Source organism: Thermobia domestica, chromosome 9 (genome assembly GCF_964235325.1).
Source record: "Thermobia domestica chromosome 9, izTheDome1.hap1.1, whole genome shotgun sequence".
In the NCBI taxonomy this organism is placed as follows: domain Eukaryota; kingdom Metazoa; phylum Arthropoda; class Insecta; order Zygentoma; family Lepismatidae; genus Thermobia; species Thermobia domestica.
Genome location: NC_137462.1, coordinates 37,071,287 through 37,091,509, shown reverse-complemented (window position 1 = coordinate 37,091,509; position 20,223 = coordinate 37,071,287). Strand labels below are relative to the sequence as shown.

The following is a 20,223-nucleotide window of genomic DNA, read 5'->3' as shown; positions in this document are numbered from 1 at the left end:
GCTTAAATTATAATACTTATGCGCAAATGCATAACATTTGGTCCGGAGCTGTAGTTCTTGTTTAAGCATAATAAAAACTACTTGGTACATAACTTTTATGGAGAAAAAGCAAAACAAAAGCTTTAAAAAAGGTATTTTTAGTTTTCCGGACGGAAACGAAAAATTTCCGTTTTTTTCAGGCCTCAAAATCACTAACTTTTTTTTTCCCCTTTGTAAATTGTAGCTGTCCTCCGCCCCAAAAATGACGGGCCCCTCCTAGATAAACCTACTGGCTACACCCCTGATCAAAGCTTGTCTCATGGCCATCTCACTCAACCCACTGAAGAGTGCTTTCGTGTGTAAAAGATATGCAAGAACAGTTTTCATTTTACCATGAAAGAATAGTGCGTAGGGGAAAAGATACCATGAAATGTCTAAAGAGGATTATTTGTGGGAGTAATACTAATGTGAATTCTGAAATAGTGACTACATTTCTGCGAATGAGAACATACGCCAGAATTAAGTTTTTGAATAGTTTGGCAAAACAGAAAAGTGTTAAGGTTTCTGTTAAAAAGAGAAGGAAGCTCTCAGGACAAACGTGAGAAAAAGTTCAGGAAACTTGTCCAGTGAGGTAAGGTTTCTAACAATAGAATATTATCGTAAAACACAATTATCATTATAAATTCTGTTCTCGATCATTATTCTATGTAGTAAATTACAGACACTTAAGTTTGATTCTGCATGCAAGTAACAAAAAGGATTTTACTATGTAACGTTAATTCAGTATAGGACTTCTCACGCGAAGATCCTCTTCCTTATTCTTACGTGGGAAAAAAGCAGGCGACAATTTTTTTGCGCGCTTCACGGGTCTATAAATGACGTCATTCCGGGACAGCCTATGACCGTTCAGCATGGTTAAGAGGCAACCTGTTCTGTAGTAACCTTGACTCTCTAATGTGTTTCTTTAATCTAATTCCAATGTTTCTTTTAGCCATTCATATATAAGAACCATCACAAAAGCAAAAGACTTGGTATATGCCATTTAATTTATGTTTATCCATGAAATATTTTTTATAATGACTTAATTACATTGTATATATAGGAATTTAAACACTCATCTGTTAGAAGACATGATTATATACAACGAAGATGACTGCAGGATAAGATTACTTAAAAATACAACAGTTCTAGTTTAGTAGTTAATGAACTAGTGTTTTAAACCTGCATGCATTCCATGTTAAGTCACTCTTGTCTACAAGTGTAATTCTTGAAAACTCTTAAGAATCGTGTTTCGTTCTCCAATAAGCTTGTAGTTTAGAATAAAACTGAAGATTATCTTTAATATAATAAATTATACAACTCTCCAAATATTCTACACTTACAACAAATTAAAAAACGAAAGTTTCCATAGAATCATATGCTTTAGTTTTCTTAGAATCAATGTTTTATGTTTTAAAGCAGTGAATTTTTACAAAGTATGAGGGAAAAATTGGAATATTCTTGCTACTTTCTTTTTCAATCGAGAGAGAAATAGAATTTTTTTTTATACAGAATCGAGACATACGAGCGATAACTTCCGATTTCTTCCACCGCACGGTGGTTAGCAGCTGCGGAAGATGGCCGGAGTGCTAGGGACATCCACGCTGTATGAGATGAATGCGAAGTGAATGAATGCGAAGTGTTATTCATTTTTGCAAGTACAGGTATCCACAGGGAAATGGAGCCTTTGTACGGGAACAAGCGTTTAGCACTGTGAAATGTGTAGTGGTGGCACAAGGAGTTTGAAAATGGACAAAAATCGTCCAGGACAATTCGCGATCGGGTCGACTTCCCTCGTTCCTCACTGACATCGAACATTAAGCGTGTTGACGGATTGGTAAAAGTGGATTGACATGTACATTGCCAGGAAGATTGATATTTCCTAAGGAAGTGTTTATGACACTATCCACGAATCGTGGGGATACCGCAAGATGTCACATCGGTCGGTTCCTATCCTTCTTAATGATGTCAACAAGAGCAAGCAAATGGTCATGTTTCTGAACCATTTGCAGCGTTACGACGAAGAGAGTGAAAACTGTCACTGACAACGAAACTTGAATACTGCATTACACTTCCTAGTCACAACAGTAGAACATCCTGAAGCTACATCCAGGCTCGCCAGTACGAATAAATTCCGAACAATACCACTGACCAGTAAATTGATTCTTAGTCTTCTGGAAGTCGGGGACCACTCCTACTGAATTTTTCGGAAAGAGGTAAAACCATCAACACAGAACGCTACTGTTGCTTACTTTCTCAACAGTAGTGTGTCAAGGTATTCGGTCTTAGAAGGGTATCAAGGTGTTGACGAAATGGTTTTCCTTCATGACATCGCCAAACCACATGTGGCGTGCAAAAGAATCGCCAAACTTCATTCTTGTGAGATGTGAGATTATGTAGCATCTCCCTTATAGTCTAGACCTTGCTCCCAAATATTACCATTTTGGTCCATTGAAAAAGCTCCTGGTAGGAGAGAGGTTCACGAACAACACTGACGCGCAGAACTTTGTTCGATGTTGGTTTGGTGATCCGCTGACCGCCTTGTATGTAGCGGGCATCCAGAAACTTGGGCTACGATGGGACAAGTACCTCATGATGTGGTTATGAGGAAAAATAGACAAAGGTGCGTAGAAAATTGTGTATATATGTATTTTGTTCGTTTATGGATTATAATTTGACAATAAATCAATACACACAAAGCCTGTTCGATTTTCTTTCGTATCTAGACAATTATTCTTTACCAAATGCTTTTAATCAGTATTGACTACTTAAATTCAATGAATATGATCATCACTTACCTCTCCCTTAATAGAATTGGCGTATATTTTTGCCAATTCATTGTCGCATATTTCGACGGAAATCTGTGGAAACTGTTCATCTTCCACCAACTGATTGACAATTTCCCGTAAATCCGAGGCTATCATCATTGCTTCTCGTGATTCTCCACCAACACAAATGACATGCGGCTTCTTGGTAGTGATAAAATTCTTCAGAGCTAATAAATCAGCTTCCTACGAAAGAAACACATCGTGCAAATGAATATTTTCAAATCTACGTATCGACAAACTTTCCATATATGCATTTATTCTTGACTTTGTTGGATTTAAATTAAAAATCAAGTCTAAATTTTGTTAAAATCAGATTTAAATTAAAGATAACTACGAATACCACAATTATTCGCAACCTTTTCGCCCATCAATGAAAATTACTATCTACAATTTTACATCCAACCAGCATTTTTTGGTTTCTTCGTTAAGTTAAGAAACTGTTCAGCAGAACAGAAAAATAGATTGAGCCAGTAGTTTTAAAAAAGGGTATTCATAATAGTTTTGAATAAATTGAATTATGATTCAGCTGCATTGAATGAATCTAGAGCCGAAGTTCATATTATCAGCTCCAGTTCTAACACACAAACCTAATTAACGCAATTTAAACTATTTGTTCGTAGCGTAGTCGCTAACGCTCTCGCCTTTGGTGCGAGTGGTCCCTGGTTCGATTCCCGGTGGGGACACTCGGTCGGAAAAGGTGTAACAGCTTCTTCAGGCCAGCCATCCTGAGCGAAGTGTTTCCTGGGTTTTCCTCATTCACACCAGGCAAATTCCACGATAGAACCTAACACAATAGTTCCAAGGCCGCTTCCTTCATTTCCCGTTTCTTTCTTCCCCTTAAATTCCACAGGTGGTGTGATCGCCGAGGGAAGTCATCCCTCATACGTCACAGATACCGAAAACCCAGATATCTAATTCCTAATCCTCAAACTATTTGTTACTCATAATCAATAAGTTAAAGAAAGAAAGAAAGAAAAAAAAAATCACGCCTAGAAGTATCAATTTCGTCCGGTAGATGTTAACTGCTGAAGGATTTTGCTGACATCTAGCGGTGCGATGCGTACTTTTAGCACTTCAGAATTCTGTTCCTGTTTTAATAGAAAACGAGATATGGAGAGCCACCGTTAAATCACCGTTACCCGTAAATATATTAACGGATTGACTCCATTAACAAACTTGGCCCAGATAATCGTTCTCGCTATCTATCGAGAAAAATAAAGCTCTTTTATTCACGAGTTACCGTCCGAAGTAACGGACGTACTATAGTGCGTCCAGTAAGAGAACGTCTCTGACAGCTCGCAGTAACATTGCCTTTACTCGCGTGTCAAGGTTTTCTTCGGTGCAACTGTAGTGGCAATTTAATTAATGGTATAAGACAGAGTGATCGTGGTTGGTAACACTGGTATCAAAGTAGGGGCTGCAATGTCCCACCGCATGTGGTAAGAAACGTCAGAGACCATCTCTTGTTGGCCGTGCTATAGCATTACAATCTTATAAGACCAACTAGCGTAATCCTGATAAAAAAAGAAAATGAAATCTTTTTTTCCCGCGTAGTTCAACGTCCCACGTTTATACCCTAATGATTAAGGCAAGTGAATGATGGAAGAAATGGTAGAATGATAATGTGCGAGGAAACGGACCCCGAGAAAACCCACGGACACGATGTTGTCCATCAAATTTATTTGGCTGGGATCAAAGCAGGGACCTCACATATCAGAGGTAAGCGCTCTACTACTAAGTCACCGTGCCCCGCTAACACACAATAAAAAATACGCTAAGTACATGGAATACTGGGGATGGACTTAGAAATACATTAGAAAATTTGGGAAATATATTGGAAGCTCTAGAGCGTAATTGAGACCATTCCACTGGGAGTTAAAAACAGACAGGGGAGGGTGCAGTAACCTCAGTCTACATGTCAACGGTTCCTGTATTTCAAGGAATACATTATTATATTTAAACATCAATCCAAAAACCAGAGTTCAATCTACTATCATTTTGTTTCTTTCTTGATAAATACAGTGAAATAAAGCCTGTTACCTTTTTCAGCCGTTCATCTTCTCTCCAACTTGTCTTCCGTCGAAGCACATGAGGCAGTCGAAGGTAGTCAGTACAATCACCATCTGGGCCCACCATGCAAGTAAAAGCCGCTTGGGAATAATCGGGAACGTACGCTAGAGCCATGACACGAAGACCCTTTGATGTATCCCATTCGTCTTCATCCTCATCGGGAAAATCGACAGTATATGGAGCAACCTGGAAAGACGAGAAACTACGTAAACCCAAAATAAAGTAAAAATGAGTTTAAAAAGATTCACACTGTTGTTAAAAGAGTGAGTTATCAGCTTCACTTTTAACTTCGCTTACTATGTACCGCTATAAATCGATAGCGCGCGTCAAGTATATTACGTGAAAGCTAAACTTCTTACTCTAATATTCCCTACGAAATTTCGTTCACATATAATATTATTTGCTCTGTCACCTGTAGATTTTCTGAAGGTACCAGAAAATTGTTTTAAGAGCTTCGTAAGAGAAACCTATTTTTCAGTTAACTTGAAAAAAAAAAATCTTTCTGTTGTATTTAGTTATGTGAAATTTGGATTTTTATTAACGTTTTCTAACTTTTTTCTTTAGCATATGTACCATGAACGATCTTTAAAGATCTGTGTCCTGCACTCCATAGACAACCTCAGACTTTGTACAATTCCAAATAATAATATATGAACTATTGTTAATATTACTGTGAAAAGAGTTTTCAAGATAAAATAACTATCATTATAGTATTACTTTTCGTTTTTTTTTTTTTTTTAAAAAAAAGGGAAAATGGCCACTACTTTTCTTTAAATAGTCATACTCTCGCAACCACAATAACTTTAAAATTTAGGTCTGAAATTTAAAAAAAAAAAAAAAAAAAAAAATGGAAAAAGAGACACATTTATTCAATTCCATCTATGGATAAGAGCAAAGAACTCAAGATTTCTTTTTTCTTTTTTTTTCTTTTCTTTTAAAGAAGACTACCTAATGCTCTAAAGTACTTATCTCTAAATATTCAGAACTTTTAAATATTTAACATTCTTAATTAGTTGGATTAAAGATAATCACTCTCGTACAAAACCTTCAGTATTAAAAACAAAGTTTCATTTAACTGCTGTTATAATACACTTATTATGATTACTACGGAGGATAAAGGATACTAATGTAATAACCAGGTTCGGGAATCGAACTTGGAATTTGTTTGGCGCCCGTGCATTGACAGTTTTGTGAATAACAACTTGAATGCATATAAAGCTATTTGCACACACTCATACTATGCAAATTGTGATATGATTTAAACAAAACGAAGTTTTGTTCTACTTTGCCACAAACAATTGCAATAAATTACAATATTAGGAATTATATTGAAAGCAATATACTTTACATAAAATTTAATATAGGCGACCTATGGACATAACGATTTTGAGGAAAATATCGAAAAGAAATTGCATATATAATTTAATTTAATGTATTGAATACTTTTATACGTAAGATTTTATATATTTACACAAAGGTTAAGAAGAGGAAAAGGGAAATAAAAAGTGTAAATATTTAAGCACAAAAGTTACGCAGGTTTTATTGTATAAGTTTGTTTTGAACACTATTGTATTTTGTTTTGTTTTTTAGACGAAGCCCTACCCACGGGTTTAGAACCCAGGCGTAAAATGAAATTTTGGAACTTTTATATTACACAAATTTTTATTTATTTTGTTTGCACATGTACTTCTATTGGCTGGAGAATTATTATGACGTATAAGCAAGGTACGTGAAAGTAAGTTATTGCAGTAGCTTTTACGGATGAGGTTTAAATGTGAATAGAGAGTTTATTTTAACGTAAAATTAAAGAAAACGCAGAAATGGAACGAAATGCACTTTTTAAAGTTCACTGCTCAAAATAAAAATGATTTAAAAATTTGTTTATAATAAAGATTGCTATACACTGAAAACATTTTTATACAAGAGTACGATTTGTGGAAATCGTCATTATTTTTGCTGGACTGGCAACAATGATTCGTTTAACTTTCATCTGTTAAGCTAATATGTTAATGAAAGACTGGAGGGGGATCTTATGCAGGAACCTTTTACCTTACATACATACTGAATTATACTAGTAGATTAACAAAAAATTGGCTACTTACCAATGAATCCTCCCTTGAAAAATTTTAATATTTTGACGTTTCGGAACTCTCAGCTGGTTCCTTCCTCAGTGGCAAGGTAAAAAAGGATTAAAACGAAAAAGAGATAAAAGGAGTAAAACCAGGAATACATACCACTATAAAAAAAGTAACGTACAAAAAGGATCCTGAGATGACCAGAGCAGAGTGAAAAAAGAATGAACTGAATCAAAAAGAACGCGGTATCTATGTTAGGCCACTATTGCCAGATCCCTGGTAACATTATTCGAACTTCGGTACCTACCTTTGATGCATATTTTGGATCTGACAATAGTGGCCTAACATCGACACCGCGTTCTTTTTGATTCAGTTCATCCTTTTTTCACTCTGCTCTGGTCATCTCAGAATCCTTTTTGTACGTTACTTTTTTTTATAGTTGTATGTATTCCTGGTTTTACTCCTTTTATCTCCTTTCCGTTTTAATCCTTTTTACCTTGCCACTGAGGAAGGAACCAGCTGAGAGTTTCGAAACGTCAAAATATTTAAATTTTTCAAGGGAGGATTCATGGGTAAGTAGCTTTTTTTTTTTTTTTTTTTTTTTTTTTTTTTTTTTTTTTTTTTTTTTTTAATATCCCCCATGCGCCCATGTGATTATAATTATATACTACTAGATCTTTACAGTGCATGCTAATGTCGTATTAGCCGAAAATGTATATTGAAAATTGATAATCAATCACAATTAATCGTTTCTTAACCTTGGATTTCCACCAAACTGAAAGTTAAAACTCAAAACCATATACATGACGTGAATCATCTACAAAATTGTAGACACATAAACTACATATTCGCGTTGAAAAATCTCCTCTCAGAAGGTCTCCTCCAAGGTAACTGGATTTCTACTTTTTAATTCATGATTGCGTATATATACTATTTTCACATATCAATTTCGTTCATACCTTTAACCAGTTGTAAAGTTTTCTGCAACAAGCCTTCATCACAGCGTCTTTCGATTCCATTAACAGATGGTTGTGTAATTCTCTTCGCAACACAGGAAACAACAACCTTGTTAAAGCCAACTCAACACATTCGCCACGAAGTTTGTTCCATTCTTGGACATTCTTGCTAAATTCATCCTGAAAAGAGAATTCATTTTTTTATTTAATAAACGTAAATACATACATTTCTATTACGTACGTTTCTAAATGACGTGCATTTCTATACTAGGGCCATGTTAGTAAGTACGAACTAATTAAGAAGTTCTTTTCAAAAAAAAGAGAGAGGGATACGTGGGACTTGGCACAGCACACGAAATGCTATAGCCAGCTAATTAGCACATGCTGATGAGGGTCAGAAACAAACGTCCATTGTCTCAATGCTGGATCAAAATAAAAAATTATGTATCCATTCGAAAGTCGAGCCCGCAATCACATTTGCTAGAAACACAGCGCTTAATATTAGCCTACCTGGATGTATAAGGTACAAAATAAATAAAAATGGCCAGTTTATTTACACTAGGCCAGTTTATTTAAACTAATATTAATTATAATGTTTAAAAAAATCACCACAGCGTACGGCGTCAAAATGGACTTTCAGACGTACTGCTCAACATTAAAGAAGTTCTAAGCTACAACATATTTTTGAAATTAAATTATTTGCTTATTACCACTAAAAGGAAATATGCTGCAAAACTATAACGATGTCTTTTAATTCGTACCTTTTCTATAAACCCAAAACACACTGCTAAATATAAAGATTTTTCACACTGAAACTTACAGTATTTTGTACAAATGCCTGGAATTCCATTAGAAATGAGACAGTGAACTTTAATTTAAAACAAATGATGAAGTATTACTACAATAGTAACACATGAATATTCTTGTACTTACTCTGTAATACAGTTGTTTCACTTCTTCAACAAAGGTGGCGTTTGCAGTTATTCCCCGAATACTATCTCCAATTGAAATGGTTACCAATTTATCTTCTTCAGCCATGATTAGCCTTAAAAACTGATCTCCAATCAGATCACGGACAGGTTTGTTCTTCAAATATTTCATACTGAAACAGACAATATTATATAATCACAATAAGGAAATAACTAAAATATCTAATATATATATATATATATATATATATATATTTATTGGATCATGACTAAGAAGTATGATGGCCCTGTGGTTCGATCTACGCCATATAAATTTGTGGTGGACAACACCGTGTCCGTGAGTTTTCTTGCGATATTCCGTTTCAACCCACAAGCTCATTGCACCAAATCTTCCATACATATTTCATACTTTTATTTTTTATTTATTTATTGGCTCTAGATAGCCAGATAGTAGTATAATTCAATGATTTCTAATTTCCTGTGCAGACTTCGCTAACTATTCATTCAAGTAGCTCTCTTACTGCCTTACGATGTAGAGTCATTGCTTTCATTGAGAATCGAAACAGGGACAACTAATACAAAATTAACTTTCATCACACACCATGAAGCCATATTTAGGTTGGCATTATACGAGGCTTATTTTTTAACTTTAAAATAAAACTTCTCAATAATGTCCACAGCTGCTGAGACACTTGTAGCGGTGGATAGGCTTTTGTAGACCTTCCTCAGAGAAACCTACCGTCAGCTCAGACAGCCAATTCTTCACCGGCTGTTTGGCTTAATCGGCATCGTTGAATTGCTTTCCATCAAGAAATGTCTTCAAGTGGGAATAGGTGATAATAATCGCTAGAGGCATGATCCATATTGTACGAAGGATAGTCCTCATTGTTCTTCGTCATAAACATTCATGCGACCGGCTTCAAAGAGAAGAACCCACCTACGTACTCACTTTGCGTTCACATATGGCACTCTCATCATACAACTGGCAATAATGTCTGCCGCTTTCCATTTTACGCAATCAAAAACCTTATCACTGATTGTCTCACACACTCGGCACGATTTTCAATCACCTACAGCACTTTCATTGTCCACCGCAACAACACCAAACGTTTCTAAATGCACAAAGGCGTCGGTTTATGTGAAAGCATGTCGCTAACTAATACACAGGCACAAAACGCCAAGCACGCAGTGCACGAAGTGAGCGGAAAACGGCCCCTAATTAAAAAGTAAGCCTCGTACTTAGTAATTATATTCACTTTTGTTTCTTACACCATATTTACGAGTGTATGCAGCGAATTCTAGTTTTGATAAAGAGAACTAAAAATCATACACACCGTCCACCACTCAAGAAATAATTTTCTTAGTTGTTGATTGCAAAATTGTTGCTACCTTCACCAAGAGCATAAAGCATCGTGCCAAGCAGTAAGTCATCTGCTGTTATGTGCACCAAAACCAGATATTCAAAAGACAATAGTAGTTCGGAATGACTTCCGACCAAATCCACGGAGGTTCTGTTCATATTTGTGTGTTACCAACAAGTATGCACCATTACATGTAACCGTTTGAACTATTCCGTATATAACATACAGTATATGTTATAGATTTTTTGGAGTAAATATCTGTGTTGCGTTATATATGATTAAATGGAACCACAGGCAAATATAGGTTTCTTTCCTGAGTGGTATACTAAGCAAATGGATCAAATAAATTTATAATGGAATGGAACTACATACGCTCTGGCGGTTACATAAAATGAAATCGTTTGTTTAATGACTCATAATAAAGTCATGAAAGGCACACACAAATTTAACAATTGTAGAAGTACTTGTTTTAAATCTTATGGAAGTTTGCTCTTTTCAAGTATAATGACTTGTCTAAAAAACGCTTTATGTTAGTACTGGCATGATTAATTGCCTGATATGAATAAATTTTCTATTATAATATCAGTTTATGTGCCCTCATGTAATTTTATCCACAGTTATATATAAATTCTCAATAGTTTTAGACTGACACTCTCAGACCTTTAAACAAATCAATTTCTCTGAACTATTTTACAAGGGCCATATAGCGTACGCTAAGTCACACCCTATATCCCATACTCAGATGAGTACGAGCCAGTATGGATTAATCGTAGTTGGTGAACTTTACATTCGTTACATTGACTTACCTATAACATGCGTGATTCTCATCTATCTCCTTACGACCCTTTTTGGTTGGTTTTACATTTATAGTAGCTCTCTCAAAGAATACTTCACGAACACACTGTCTCACTAAAGGTTCCCGCGACAACTGAGTGGCAACCATGAACTTCGCTGCTCTCAAAACCTCCTCCGCTGTGGGAAATTTACTGAAAGAAACCGATACATTACATTACATTTTATTCACATAACATACACTATATTATTTTCTATACTATAGGTAACCCTCTATTTTGAATTAGATCAGTGTTGCACTTTTATAAATGAAAAGATATGCTAAGTCGCTTGTCGATGTTAGCTTAGGAATAATCTAGATCACTGTTGTCCTAATAGAGACTTGTAACGTCATTTTCACGATTGTGATTTAATATTAGTATTTACTGATATCACTTTTGATTTTAGTCACAATTTTTATTTAAGCACATAATGTGGAACAGCAAGTCAACTATATGAAAGTAAATACAATAACTATGAAGGCGAGGTTCGAAAAGTGTTGATTAAATGTTTGATGAAAAAATTAAAACAGCAAACAGATATGTTTAGTGAAGTTAACATGGTTCAAACCTACGCGTTGTATGCTTGGACCGCAATTTTCCTGGAGCTTGATGGAAGGTGGAAAAGCTGTTGAGTGACTGAATTACAATGATGAAGTGCACAATAAAAGTGGCAAAGGCTTTTGGTAATACGAAGTGGCGAATCAGTACCGCTTTCGCATCCAACTATGCAGAAAATAATATTAGACATGAACGACCAAATAGGGAAAAAATTATCGAACAAAATCGACTTTGCTATGCATAGGAGTCGGGAGTTTATTAGAATGCCTTTGTCTGTCCGTCTGTCCACAGGTATCAATCCGAGCAAAACCAGCCAATTGTTATTACCTTCTCGGTAAAATTCTAACGACATGAATATTTTACTGCTTGTGTAACCATCAGCTAGCAAACGAAAGATCTGGCTTAGAATACGGGTAAATGGAAAGCTGCGTCAAACCAATCGAACGACAACTGACCCAAGAAGAAAAAGAAAACGAAGAAGAAGAAGGAGGAGGAGGACGAGGAGGAAAAAGAAACAAGTCTTCAGTCTTACAAAATATTTAACATTTACTTACTTGCTGGTGTAGTCGCGTGCAACTTCTAATGGCTCGATAGGATACTGCTCTACTTCATGTCGCTGGTAATTATCACGTAAATTTTCAGCGAACTGCTCAGCACTCAGACCAAACTTTTTCACTAAACCATCTGTAAAAGAAAGTGTATAATTTACGTAGGTATTATTATTTATTGTTAATGCACGCGATATGAAGAGCTGTCTTATAAATAAATACAAAACATAAATAAATAGAGTTCCCACCGATACTGTGCCAAAATTTATTCTTGAAATACCTGTATTTCAAAAGTATATCCTCTCTTCATCGGATATCGAAAAACGGAAGTAGGAGTCAATGAATTTACATAACGTAACAAGGTATTCTAAAAGAAAGGCAGAAAATGCTGAGTTTAACGGAATTATAGCAAACTGAAATTCATTTTATTACCACAAAGAACACTTCAAAACGCAGCATCGAAGAGTACTCTATTTACTTTTGGAAGATGTACCAGATGCACTTTTTATTCCAAAACTCGTATAGTACTCATCTTGCCCTGTGATAGTTTAAAAATTCGTTAATAATGTAAAGAACAGGTAGGTGAGTCTATTTTAAAAATTCGCAACAGAGTAGTAAACACATCAGTTATATTTAAATTACTTATATACAATGCATTCCATAAATTTGCAAGACATAATAAATGCTCATACATACAATGACTTCATGCTTTCTCAAAATAGACAGACGAGGTACTTGAACCACAAAGGTTCTTCCATGTTGAAGAAATAGTACGGTTTATCACGTATTTAAGTCTGATAGAAGTTTTCTATACTGTACAACTACATTCACTTCTAATGTAAATTCTTCAAAGCTACTTATCGAAATAAGTAACAAATCTTCGTTGTCATACATCAACAACTACGAGGGTATCCCCAAAAGTACAAGAACTAACAAAGAGAAAACAAAAAAAAAAAAAAAAGAAAAGAAAAAAAAATTGGGAATTCTCATTCTCACATCTTCATTTCTCAACATAGTATCATTTTAGCTCAGCGATGTTCAATAGCTTCGATACTCTATTTACAGTAAGAGCCGTCGAGCTCTTCAAAATAGTCATTAACTACAGATTCAATCTCTTCATTGTTGGTAAATCTTTTACCACTGAGCCATTTTTCACGTCTGGAAACAGAAGATAACCCGAGGGAGCTAAATCTGGTGAAAAGATGCAAGAGGAAGCAATTCGAACTTTAACTCATTCATTTTGACCATCGCGATAACGGATACGTGAACTGACTGGTGCATTGTCTTCATGAAACATTTTCTTTTTCACTAAATGCGATCGTTTTTTTTTTTTTTTCCTGATTTTATTACTCAAATGCTGCAATAAGTTTGCATAATACTGTCGTTGATTGTTTTTTTTTTCTTTTAGAGGATAATCAATGAAAATTATCCCACGCGCATATCAGAAAACTGACGCCATGATCTTGCCAGCAGATGGAACCTCTTCACCTTCTTTACAGCCAATTCTCCCCTTTCAGTCCATTGTTTTGACTGTTCCTTCGTCTCAGGTATGAAGTGAGACCCATATTTCATCCATGAATATGAAGCGACAAAAAACCTCGTCGTTTTTGCTGTTAAATATTGACAAACACTAGACTTAAACATCCTCACGACGTTGTTCTTGTTCTATTGTGAGCAAGCGCGGCACCCATCTCGTGCACAACTTTCTCATGTCCCAATATTCATACAATATGCAATGTGCAGCACTTTTTGAAATGCCTACCATGTCTGCTAGCTCTCACACTTTCAGTCAACGATCATCCAATACCATTTTGTGGATTTTCTTCACAATATTTGGCGTGGACACCTAATTTAGTTTACCACTTCGATGTTTCGTCTTTGCAGCTCGTTATCGGCCTCATTTGAAGTCTGGCACCCACTATTTTACTGTCATAAACAAAGAAGCAGACTCTCCAACAGTAGAATTTAGCTCGGCTTTAATATTGGTTAGACTAAGTTCAAATAAAAGTATTGTATTATATAACGATGACTCATTTTTTCCACGTTTACAAATATACTGAGTGTTCACTATTAATGGCCGCCACAAAACAGAACAACATAGCGCCTTCAAACTTACGCTTTTTAAGTTTGGCACTTTCGACCATATTAATGTTTTTCAAACAACAACTGCCATCTATACATCAGGTCGGGTACTTCTGGAGTTACCCTCGTAAGGAACTCGTCACAGTGTATGCATAACACATGTGAATTAGTCAATTATGAATACGTTTTTCTCTACCTTAAAACAGATTCGATTATACAAAAAAAAAAAAAAAAAAAAAAAAAAAAAAAGTTTATTCGAAAGTTCTTGAGTTCCTAAGTTTTTATGTATGTTACCCTGAGCCATTTTACTGACGTTTATAGTAAATGAAAACAAGAAGTACAAATCACTTCTCGAAAACATACTGCTCTACAACTTAAAATTACTATCACAAAATAGTGTCGTAGGGTTTCTGTAAAGTGATATTTTACTGCCGAAAAATACACCACAAACAAATAATGACATTCCTACATGATCATGATGTTTAAATTGTAAATAACATATCTGCAACTCTTGTACGATTCTATTTTATACTCTTTAGAATGTGACTCTAAGAACAAACATGAAACAACATTGAATAATACAATTATACTAACGGTAAGTTTCGGTGTATCACACATTTTTATTCTTATTATCAGCAGAATGTACTCCAATCTTAAAGCTGGAAACAAATTACATTATCCTTTCAAATACATACGGAACCTATGCTGAACAAATGTATGGTCCACCACAGTTTATAGACACTCAGTGACGATTTCTTTTTTTATATCCTCTAATATAAAATAATTTCTTTTTATTTGTTACTGTAATTTTATATAAGGAAATAGTAAATACAAATACAGACATTTCTGTTTGCAAAATGAACTAGAAATATTACCACGTCAATGACCGAGCAACTCCTCATTTTAATTTTTACTAGAAGATATACGTGTGTAATCAATACATTATTCGATAAAAAATTACGGGCAATCTTCACGACATCGATATCCTTCCATCATTTTGCTCCTTTGGAGTTTCACGTCCCCTTTCAGCAGCAAAGCAATGATAAGTATTCTTAGAAGCAGTAGCCTGAGACCCAAACCATACACAGGGTGTTGCAAAAATTTGGCCCAATATTTTGGGAATAGATTCCTCCCATTAAAATAAGAAAGAAAAAAAAAGTTTATATGGACCTGTGGTCGGAAGTGCATACTTTCGTAGTTACAGTGTGCCGAAAACGTGAAAAAATGAACTTTAACAGTCCATAGTTCTACTACCATAGGACTGATCGTAGTCGGGTCAAGACATCACTGAGAAACTAGTATGTAAACTATCCAAATATCCATCTTTCAGAACCTCCGGTACTTGCACACTCATTTTTAGAGAGGCTGTTTGGGAGTACTTGATCCTCACCTCTAAAAGTTGGTGTGCAAGTACTGGAGCATTCTTAAACATGGATATTTGGATAGTTCATATACCAGTTCCTCAGTGATGCCATGACCCGACTACGACAGGTCCCATAGTAGTGGAGCTATGAACTTTTAAAGTTCATTTTTTCATGTTTTCGGCACCCTATAACTCAAAACTATGCACTTCCGACTACAGGTCTATATAAACTTTTTTCTTTCTTATTTTGATGGGAAGAATCTATCCCAACATATTGGGACATATTTTTTTGTAACACCCTGTATATCGGGTTATTCGAGAAACACTGAGAAAAATCTCATACTAAAGATGGAACAAATCATGATACTTTTTAAGTTGGCATAGAAAGAGTAATTCTCCATGTCTTCTTCAAGGAAATATTTTTCGTGCATAGTTATCGTGATTTGCTGCTAGGCGATAGTAGTAGTAAATATGACGTTTAATAAACTAAGCATTTGTTTTGTTTTGGAAAACGCAAAAAAACTTGTCCAATTTCGAACAAATCGGGAAACCATCGAAAACCTCGCATCTTGTTACATGTTTGTCTTTACATATCTCCTTTCCTGTTAAGAGCTGGAACCTATAAACAATTGTGATAGTTGTGCTACTCGTAATTTAAAACAAACCCTTGTCGGAATTACCTATGTCCATGTCTTTCTCGAAGGTTCACTCACAATAAAGAAGCAGACACCTGGAGACAAATATGATAATATATATCTTTTTCTATCCTCCTCTCGCTCACATTTTATCCCCCTCTCATTTTTCCTTTCTTTTTAGTTTCTTGTCAATGCTCTTGCAGAGCAAAAATTCAACAAAGGAACATGTTCATTTAATTCACAAGGATAATCGGAGTTCTTCAAGGTCAATTTTGAATAATTATTTGCTCTTTAGCGTAAAGCTATAAAGGTGTCCAAATTGCATTATCAATCAACTTACCAAGACCAGCTTTCCTACATATGGCATAGGGTCCGCTTCGAACCGCTTGTTTCACAGTCTCATTGTCATCCACGGGTTCTTCCACGTTCTCCTCTTCTTCAACCTCCTCTTCCTCTTCTTCGCTTCCTTCCTCCTCAACCTCCTCTCCATCCTCATTCGTCACTATCTTCTTCTTCTTCTTCTTCTTTTTCCTATTTTCTCTGGCCCGTTCTCGCTCTTTCTGTTTCCACGCCTGTTGCATCCCAGGAATCTCGTGAGAATAATACAGAAGGAAGTGCAAATACACGTCCTTCAGTTCTTCTGCTGTCTGAACGTTGTTTAACCTGAAAAAGTAATAAATTGTGTAAGGAATCACTTTAACAAAGATAGTCTGGAACATTTTGTTACACTCAACAACTAGTTCTCTTATGAGCCCTGGGAATCCTAACTGGATCCGTATTTTTCTGGTATTATTTCGGCACTAAAAAAGAGCTTCGGCTTCACTTATTTAACTTTAGTCCTTTTTTTAAACAGAAAACAAGAATACCACATTTTTAAAAAAGTTCTTGTTGATTTTTTTTTTTATAATACTAGAAAAAAATCTTCATTTAGTACAGAAATACTACTCCAGAATCAGGCATTCCCAATTAGGATTCTCAGAGCACATAAAAAAGTTAGTAGTTGTTAATCTATGTTATGAATCATGTGCTCACTATATTCTACAGATGTGGGGCCGCGGTGGCTCAGTGATAGAGCGTTCACCTCTGGTGCGTGGGTTTTCTCGGAGTTCTCCCGTTTCCTCTCACTTTCTTCATTCCACCATTTCCTTCATTTCTCATCATCACCGTCTCCTTTAGCTTAGCCGGCATAATCGTAGGACGTAAAACTTAAAAGATTTCATTTCATTACATTTATACTACAGATGCGAACAGAAGACAACTGTTCAAGGTTTAAAAATGAGTTTTAAAGACGAAGCTAATTCCAATGCCAATGTGAAAAAATGGAAACAAAATTTTTGAATACAGCCTGTGCGAAAGAATTGTGGTTTCATTAATAGAGGACACCTCTGGTGGTAGAGATTTTTTTTTTTTTTTTTTTAAAGAAGTATCTAGTTATAAGGTTATCTGGGATTTTAAATAGGTAATTGCCTTATTATGAGTGGTGAGTTTTAATGACCAGAGTAAATAAATGTAAGTAATTAAGTAAACCTGTAACTGCTGAAATTTGAACGTCAGTATTAGGCCTAAACTTTAAGTACTTTTCTATCCTTTATCATTAAAGTGAGCTTCTACATAAAGACCTACGCTGACAAGACCTAAGATAAAATATAGCACTTATAGGCCCGTTGATTAAACAGAAGGAAATGTTTTTCCAATCATTTTGACACGCAATATGCGGAAATCATTCCAAAGAGTAAAAGAAAACGAAAAAGGAAGCTTAATACAAATCAACAATTATAAAATAAATTTCAACACAGAACTTAAAGAACAGAACTACATCTATTAAGGAAGAGTAAGGAAACGCTGCGAACCTATTCGGAAAATTACAGTATTCACGATTTCTGAAAAGGTACCAATCAAGTTATGCTAGATAATTCATTAAGTAACCTTTTATTCAGGTATAATTTTATGGACGCTCTGCAAAAAGGTCAAGGACGTGATCACAATACATAACAAGCACTGTTTTCTTAGTGCTGTGTTGGACTTGAGTATAACTTATGATTGTTAACTTGTTACTGATTCTTCACAGAATTCTAACTTTACTACATTTCCTTACCTGTGATAATAACAACCACGTACTGCCGTTGAAATGATTGGGAGAAATGTTTCCCTTTTTCATTCAACAGAGCTGTAAGTGCTAGTTTTCATCTTGAATATTATTTTGTGAACTAGGGAACGTTTACACACCTTTGCAATTATTCAACCCAAAGAATCTCTCTCAAGCTCCAAAAGCATTTTCTTTGAGTATAATACATATATACCCCAAAAGAAATATATTTATTTTTCCAATTTAGTGGCTTTGTCCATTTTATTTAAAGACATAAATTGATGCATACTCGTATGTTTGTTAAAATATAATTACTTATTGCATATAAATAGCACTGTAATTGTATTATACTCTTTTGACAATCACTACTAGTGACAAGTCAACAGAACCAAATAAGATGTCTAGGAGCAAATACTGAAAATTGTCAAGATCTGATTATTAACTAAAAATTAAATAAACCACAAACCCACAGAGAGACCTGGGAAGAACGAAAAAAGAACATATATCGTCAAAGTAGAAGGCAGCATAATTCAAATTTATAATAGTATATTGCAGTTGCTTAACTAGTATTTAAAGTAACTGAATGGTAAGGTGGAAAAGTGTGGAAACTTTTTAAGTTAATGACGACAACAACAATCTTACAGTTTCTTTTCAATGATCAGCACAATTCTGCGAAACTAGTTTTACATTACATTTTTCATTACAAAATGTCTAGTGTAAAATGCCGAAGAACAGTGAAACAGTCTGAAAAAAGCACAAAAATTTGTGACACAAGATAAGACTATTCGTATTTGAGTTATATATCTTACAGCATCTATCAGCAATTATCCTAACGCAAAGTGTTTATAGTAACGAGGGGGAAGATCTCTGAAGCAATGTTGCGAGTACAAAGCATTTGCACTATCAAAAGTTTTAATTTTATCACTGTACAATTAGGAACACATCATTAGCACAAAATGACATTGTAAGTAAAGACAAAAATTACATGTAAATCCCTGAGATAACGATGAAGGCGACTAAGTTTGCCGAAACAATATAGTAAAATTACAGTACCCTTTACACGCAGCAACTATTTGTTTAGGTTTTGTAATTTACTATTATGTAAGTATAAAAATAGACAGTAAAAAGAACAGTATTGCAATTTAGAACTCGATTCGTTGGAAGCAAATTGTTCGTATGTCTTTCCTCAATCAGCTTACATATTACTTTATAGTTCTGAGGTGTTTGTACCTTTGATTGATATAACATAAACCTTATTGATATAATATCGTATTGCAAGTTCGTTTGAGAATACTGTCATGTTTGATATATTATACAAATCTATTATCTATACAAGGAAATGAACTTACCTTTCAATATCTTCATCTGACAAAATTCTGACGCTATCACTTATGGGTTGATCTGGGTTTTTCATCAACTGGTCAGTCTGATAGTCACGCATTTTCTCAAACAATCGCAGAAGATTCATCTTGCGTGTGCGTAGCTGACACCACTAAAAATACACAATTGAATTGCAAATAATATTTAGGTTTCCTCTCTGTGTATTTACACTACCCAAATTTCATAGTAAATTTTCTCTGATAAGCAGCAACATTCTTTCTAGTATTTTAGTTTGCATGAACGTTGACTGTAGTCATAGAAAGAAATCAAAAATAAAAAGAGAGTATTTTTTTTGAAACTGGAAAATAAATTTTGCGGTAAAGGAGATGACAACCATTCTTTAAACTATCTACATTTCTGAAACATTTGAAAGAGTAAAACGTTTAATTTTTTTAACATCTTTACCATACTCAGTATCGAAATTTAAAAACATATTGCGAATTTGACAGGGACAAGTGAAAGCTAGAATAATTGAACAGATAAAGTGTTGTACGACTTCTC

The 20,223-nt window shown here is 34.9% G+C and overlaps 1 protein-coding gene across 4 annotated transcripts in view; it reads right to left on the bottom strand.

The window, feature by feature from the left end:
* The window catches only part of LOC145694570 (transcription elongation factor SPT6-like), a 102,118-nt gene that overhangs the window by 46,522 nt on the left and 35,373 nt on the right, over positions 1–20,223 (bottom strand). For all 4 annotated transcript variants that reach the window (XM_081770907.1, XM_081770908.1, XM_081770905.1 and 1 more), the window contains exons 11-18: positions 19,692–19,834; positions 16,597–16,919; positions 12,183–12,312; positions 11,044–11,223; positions 8,881–9,049; positions 7,951–8,127; positions 4,887–5,102; positions 2,817–3,029 (exon numbers count right to left, since the gene is read on the bottom strand). In XM_081770907.1, coding sequence (XP_081627033.1) covers positions 2,817–3,029; positions 4,887–5,102; positions 7,951–8,127; positions 8,881–9,049; positions 11,044–11,223; positions 12,183–12,312; positions 16,597–16,919; positions 19,692–19,834 — 1,551 coding nt within the window. The remainder of the gene's footprint in view (positions 1–2,816; positions 3,030–4,886; positions 5,103–7,950; positions 8,128–8,880; positions 9,050–11,043; positions 11,224–12,182; positions 12,313–16,596; positions 16,920–19,691; positions 19,835–20,223) is intronic.